This window comes from Humulus lupulus, chromosome 4 (genome assembly GCF_963169125.1).
Source record: "Humulus lupulus chromosome 4, drHumLupu1.1, whole genome shotgun sequence".
NCBI classification, from domain to species: Eukaryota; Viridiplantae; Streptophyta; class Magnoliopsida; order Rosales; family Cannabaceae; genus Humulus; species Humulus lupulus.
The window spans coordinates 172261931-172268390 of NC_084796.1; the positions used below are offsets into that span (position 1 = coordinate 172261931).

The following is a 6460-nucleotide window of genomic DNA, read 5'->3' on the forward strand; positions in this document are numbered from 1 at the left end:
TCTCGACTTAACCATAAAATTCCCGAGGTACCCCTAGGCTCCTCCCGAGCCGGGTATAGAAATCCCGTTGTGACTCTTAAGTTAATTTGCTCTCTAGGACCGTCTCGGCACGTGCTTCACAATAATAACACCACACTCACGTGGTACAATTCACAGAATACAATTATCACATATATGCCCTCAGCCGGCTAAAATTACTAATTTACCCCTATCATGCAAACGGGGTCCACATGCATAATTATTTCACCTATCATGCATACTAACCACGTAGTCATGCATCTCGAATGTTCAATTAGTCATATAACATGCTTTAAATCATAATCATGCATTTAACTCATAAAATCACACATAAATCCCAACATGCCCTCCTAGCACACTAATCAAGGCCCTTAAGCCTTATTAGCGATTTTGGGTCGTTACAGTCTATATTTGGTTCGATGATGGAAGAACAGGTACATTTTTAACTTTCCCTATAAATTTTATTTCTACTCATTTTCTATTTGTGATAATAGTTTACTTGGCATTTCTGTTTTGACTACAAAATAATGTTTATTCTGATCTAAGATAGTCACATGGTCAGTGTAAGCTTGTACTTTATTTCCTTGTAAATGTTATTTACACCACTTATCGTTATGATTTTGTGAGGGCACATGTCCATGCATCTGTCATGTGGTGTTAGGGATCTTGATGTAGAACCCAGAGATCACTTTTACATGCCCCTCTCATTTGGGAAAATATGAGAGTTTATTTATTTAAATGTTATACCTGTTTCTTGATAATGTGTTTGCACCATCAAATGCATAAGAAATATTCATGTTCTGGAGGTTAATGTATGCCCTTCATATTTTTTATGTTGGTTTGCTTTGGCAGGAGAACAGATTTTTGGTTATGGTCATTCGTCACTTGCTGAATTTATGCGAAATCACGAAAGGGAAGGATAACAAAGCTGTCATCGCAAGTAACATTATGTAAGTATTCATGATTGAATGATTGATTATCTATCTTGAGTTGAGGTGGAATGCATATAGATATAGCCTGCCAGGCCATAACACCTCATTTCATCCAGATTCTTTGGTCATTTGTAGAAACCATGAATTTTAGCCACTTGATTTTAATTGAGTAACTTTGAGAACTATGAGAAACTTGGTTGGAGGTGTACAACCAGTACTTTTTTTAAATCTTGTACATAATCCTCCTCTCTTTCTGCAGGTATGTTGTTGGACAGTACCCGAGGTTTCTAAGAGCTCACTGGAAGTTCCTAAAAACTGTTGTGAACAAATTGTTTGAGTTCATGCATGAGACACATCCTGGTGTTCAGGTATTTATTCTGTTGTGGTTTTCTTGGTTAGGTTTAAGGCTTAAAAGTTACTGAGAAATTTTGTCTTTTAAATTGAATGGTTTGTCTACATAAGTGTTGCTAAAGCTTTGTGTTCATGTGTTACAGGATATGGCCTGTGATACATTCTTGAAGATTGTTCAGAAGTGCAAACGGAAATTTGTAATTGTTCAGGTAACAATTACTTTGAGAAACTCACATTTTTTATTTGAATTCTAGCTGTTCATAGTTGTCAATATTTTTCTCTGGATTCAGTTATATTTGCAACTAAGTAAAGGGTGATATTAACTTGCTTTCACAATTAAGGGAAACTGGAGTGGATTATTTTGTTAACTCCTATTTATTCAGTACTTTGCTCCTTTTTATTTGCAGGTTGGAGAAAATGAACCTTTTATAAGTGAACTTTTAGCAGGCCTTCCAACCACTGTTGCAGATCTTGAGCCTCATCAGATTCATTCATTCTATGAATCGGTAGGACTTTTTAGTTGGACCTATTTACTTTGTTATACATAAAATAGTCATACACATTTAAAACAGGTGGTTTGTTTCAGGTTGGTCATATGATTCATGCAGAATCTGATCCTCAGAAGAGGGATGAGTTTCTACAGAGATTGATGGAGCTGCCTAATTAGGTCATTTAAATTTTATTTACTTCTCTTGGTCATCTCCATTTATGTTTTTGTTAGATACAAAATAGATCACATATGCTATATACTAAATTCCTTGTGCTATTACTTTGTAATGCAGAAATGGGCTGAAATTATAGGACAGGCACGCTTAAGCGTTGATTTCTTGAAGGATCAAGATGTGATAAGGACGGTGTTGAATATTGTGTGTATAGATTCTTAGCTCCTACTTCACTTCTGTGATGTATGTGGAGCATTGGTGTGAGGAGAATTTCAGGAGCCTAACACTGGGCAGCCCAGATTTTTCTAACATTGAAATGGTTAGTCGCTAAAAAAATACTATGTCATATACCTTTTTTTATTAAGTTTCAGATGATCTCCAGAATATATTGTTTACAAATTGGTGCAACATAATTTTTTTATTTTTTTTTAAACAAATCTACCTGTATTATTACTTAAGAAAAATACAAGTAAAGAAGGAAAACTCCATCAAAACAGACCAAAACAGAAATAAAAGACAGGGAATCTGGCTTTTATTTTATGTGTGTATTTTATGTTTGTGTATTTATGTATATATGTTTAACTTTACCTATTCTCTGGTTTGACACCATTTCTCTAATCTGTATTATTTGGTCTTTTTGCTTCAGTTACCTCAACATATTGAGATACAATAATAGGGTACTCTTCCTTGTTGTTACATATTTCTTAATTACAATTAGTGAGGAAAACTGTTCACATAATATATGATGAGCAGTTGCTTCAACTAAATTGGGGAACATATTGAACTCCTATGCCATATTGGCCATGAAAATGTAAGGATTGTTAAGAATTAGAATAGCTCCTTAAGCTCTTTGCCATTTGAACTCCTTAAATGATTTAGCCATTTGAACTCCTTAAGCGATTTTCACCATCTTTACTAATTTTGACCTCATTACTGACTAGTTTAGAAGAGAATTTGGGTTTAGTTTTACACTAATGAACATGACTATTTCATATATGTTTCATATCTTGCAAAGCTGATTTGTTATGGTTTATACTGTACATATTTTTGTTTAATCAAACATTACTTACTTAAGTAGTGTTGGGTTTCATTGCTTTTTGCTTTTCATATATGTTTCATTGCAGAGTTAAATTGTTTGACAATAAGAAGAGATTAATAGTTGTAGGCTTTAAAAAATTTCAGAGCAACATCATGAGGAGGTTTGCCTTGGAAACCTGAGGAGATTTCAATTTAGAGAGCTTCAGATGGCAACAAACAACTTCAGCAGCAAGTACTTGGTTGGATGATGAATTGAAGGACGGAGCAAGTTTCATGCATGATTTACTTTTGTATATCTTGTAATCTTTATGTTTTTCATTTTTAAAGTAAAAAATGTTCAAGATTATAAAACTTTATTATGTTATGCTTTCAAATTTAAGTTAGAACTAAGATCTCATGAAGTAGACATATTCATGGTTTGAATTAGTTATTGTTTAATGTAATACTTGTGGTTTATCAATCTATTGAGAATTATATTTTATGATTAATTTTGATTTTTTTTTATCAAAATACAATAATGAAAATCTTTTAATTAAAAAAAAACCTTATAAGTATACTTATCAAAATAAAATTTAAAATATATTATCCACACTAAAGTAACAAAATTTTATTACTAGACTTTTAATATGTTATGGTTTAGAAATATATTATAAGCATAACCAATTGTTATGATTTATATAATATAACAAACTAAAAATGCTATCAAAATAATCAAATGTAACAGTGGAAAAGTGTTATGCATAAAGTATAAGATTAAACTCCAAATTTATAATCAAATACTCTAACTAAATGTTATTATTTAAATATTATAGAAACTAAAAATGTGTTATTGAATAGTTTAAGATAACATTCGAATACTGTTATAGAAAAGACAGGACTTTTAATAACAGGGGCTATGCTAGCATTTTCAGAAGCGTTATCAATATTCCCGGTTAGCAGTTTTTAAGTGTTATGAATACTGTGTTTTTCGTGTAGTGGTAAAAGACAAATCACATAATAACCAGGGTCGACACCTTAGGTCGCACCCTCTGTTTACCCCCACTGACTCCAGCCCGCTTAAATCGAGCTCAATGCATAATAAGCTGTCCTCAGCTACTAGTGGCCGAGTCGCGCCCTATGCGCTAGTGTAAACTTCGACACTCTTAAGCTGTTGGTTTACTGTTTACATGGCATAATACCATCCTTTACAAAGCATACAAAACAGGGAACCCTTAGTCCCATTATAAATTCCACAACCAGGTGCAGTTCTGTTACCTTTAATTCCCAAGTTACTGATTAAGAACGACACCTCTCGAGCACGATTCGCTTCCCAAGCCCTAGCTTAACACCTAGTCACAACCAAGATAGGGAGTACCATAAATAATCGCCTTAATATTTTCGGATGGAATTCGAGCTTCCAGCACATTGAATTCCACTCAACACGGTGGTGGGTTCGATCCCGAGCACCCTAGGTTATGTTCCCATGTTTTAAACCTACAAAAGATCAAAGATACCCTAAAGAGCTGCAACCCTTGAAACCTAGCCGCAGCCCGACCCTGAAACAGAGGCTAAGCCTCTCTGAAGATAGACACACGCCGCGGCCTTGCCCTGTGGCGCTGCAGCGCTTCCCCACTGCAAAGCCTCCTTTGCTCTTCTTTGCTTCGCAAAGCCGCAGCGCTCTAGAACAGAGCTGCGGCCCAACCCTTCGTGCCCAGAAAATCAACCATTCCTAACATCCTAACCTTGTTCAAAACCACCCCAAAGCACCCTAATTCCAAAACCCATTGATCACAAGACTTTTAACAAGATTCTAGAAACATAATCCAACAGAAACCTAGCTTAAAAACTCATTAAAATCCCATTTTGATTTCTAAAACCCAGCAATGAAAGAACTCTGAAACCAGTCATGCAAACTCAGAATTTAGGCTCTAAACTACGAATTGAAGCTTACCTTCTTTGATGAACCACTTCCTTAACAATTTTTGAGCTAGAACCCAAGCTTCTCCGCTTCAATTCAGTCCTTAAACATAAAAAACATAAACACTTTTAATAATCAGCCAAAACTCAGAATTCTAGTGCTCAAGAATGAAATAAGTTCTTACCTTGGTTCTGGTTGAGTTTCCCTTAGTTAGAACTGAGCTAATCCCTCACAAATTAAGCTCAAAAAACAGAATTCCCAGTTGAGTTTCTTAGATTCTAGTGGTTCCCTTGAAAAAGAAGAAGAAAGAAGGAGAGAGAGAGTTAGGAGAGTCGGTTCCTCTATTACCACCAGATTATGAGGTTTTACTTAGTCTAACCTTAGGTAATTAAGTTAATCTCGGGGCTCGGGGTACCGAAAACGTCCCCGAGGGAAAAATGGTAAAATTCCCCCATATTCCCGCCTAGGCTTCCTAACCTCAAATATGTCTCCATATATTTATTTCCATAACCCGATTACCCAAATAATCATCTAATACCCGAAATACCCCTTGACTTGCCCCAAGTCAAATATTAAGCCCTGTTGTGACTTCTCGCTAACTAGCTCCCTAGGATCACCTCGATTCGCACGCCGCAAATTTACCCACATAATAATGTGGTTCTCACAAATATAACATACAACCACATTTATATTCATATCGCCATACAAACATGCTTATCATATAATCACACATTAATTAAATAATTTTCACTCATAAGCCAATTATGCCCTCCTGGCACACTAACCAAGACCCTTAAGCCACATTAGTGATTTGGGTCATTACAACTATCCCCTCCTACTGAGAATTTCGTCCTCGAAATTTACCTGAATAGCTCGGGATACTGATCCCGGATCACTGTATCTAGCTCCCAGGTCGCTTCCTCGACCTTGCTACTTCTCCACAACACTTTAACTGACAGAATCGTCTTCTTCCATATAACTTTATCCTTCCGGTCCAAAATCTGAACCGGTCACTCCTCATAGGACAAGTCTGTCTGTAACTCTAGCAGGGTCGACTGTAAGGTAATATTGGCCAACCGGCCCACCACCAGCTCTATCTCTGCCCTGGTCATCTCATCAGCTAATTCTCTTAAGATCTGAATAGAACTAAATAACTGCTCCGAGCCCCTCTGGTTCAATGCATCTGCCACAATATTGGCTTTCCCTGGGTGGTAAAGATTATCACAATCATAGTCCTTAACCAACTCCAACCAACGCCTTTGTCTCGTGTTCAGATCCTTCTGGGTGAAGAAGTACTTCAAGCTCTTATGGTTAGTGTATATCTCGCACTTCTCCCCATACAGATAATGCTGCCAAACCTTCAGTGCGAATACCACTGCTGCCAGTTCCAAATCATGGGTAGGATACCGCGGCTCATACTCTTTTAGCTGTCGCGATGCATAAGCTATAACTTTCTCATTCTGCATCAACACATAGCCCAAACCCGTCCTCGATGCATCACAGTATACTACAAACTTTCCTTCATCTGAAGGAAGACTCAGTACAAGGGCAGTAATAAGTCG

General features: G+C 36.4%; 1 protein-coding gene and 1 long non-coding RNA gene across 2 annotated transcripts; both read left to right on the top strand.

Moving 5' to 3' along the window:
• Positions 1-427: 427 nt before the first annotated feature.
• LOC133832667 (protein EXPORTIN 1A-like) lies at positions 428-1618 on the top strand. The gene is made up of 5 exons (XM_062262979.1): positions 428-452; positions 871-968; positions 1210-1318; positions 1445-1510; positions 1592-1618. Exons 1-5 carry the CDS (start codon positions 438-440, stop codon positions 1616-1618), a joined length of 315 nt encoding a protein of 104 aa, XP_062118963.1. The 5' UTR covers positions 428-437.
• Positions 1619-1705: 87 nt separating this feature from the next.
• On the top strand, positions 1706-2160 carry LOC133829273 (uncharacterized). The gene is made up of 3 exons (XR_009891653.1): positions 1706-1807; positions 1888-1968; positions 2084-2160. It is a non-coding gene; the product is annotated as an uncharacterized LOC133829273 (long non-coding RNA).
• Positions 2161-6460: the final 4300 nt, after the last annotated feature.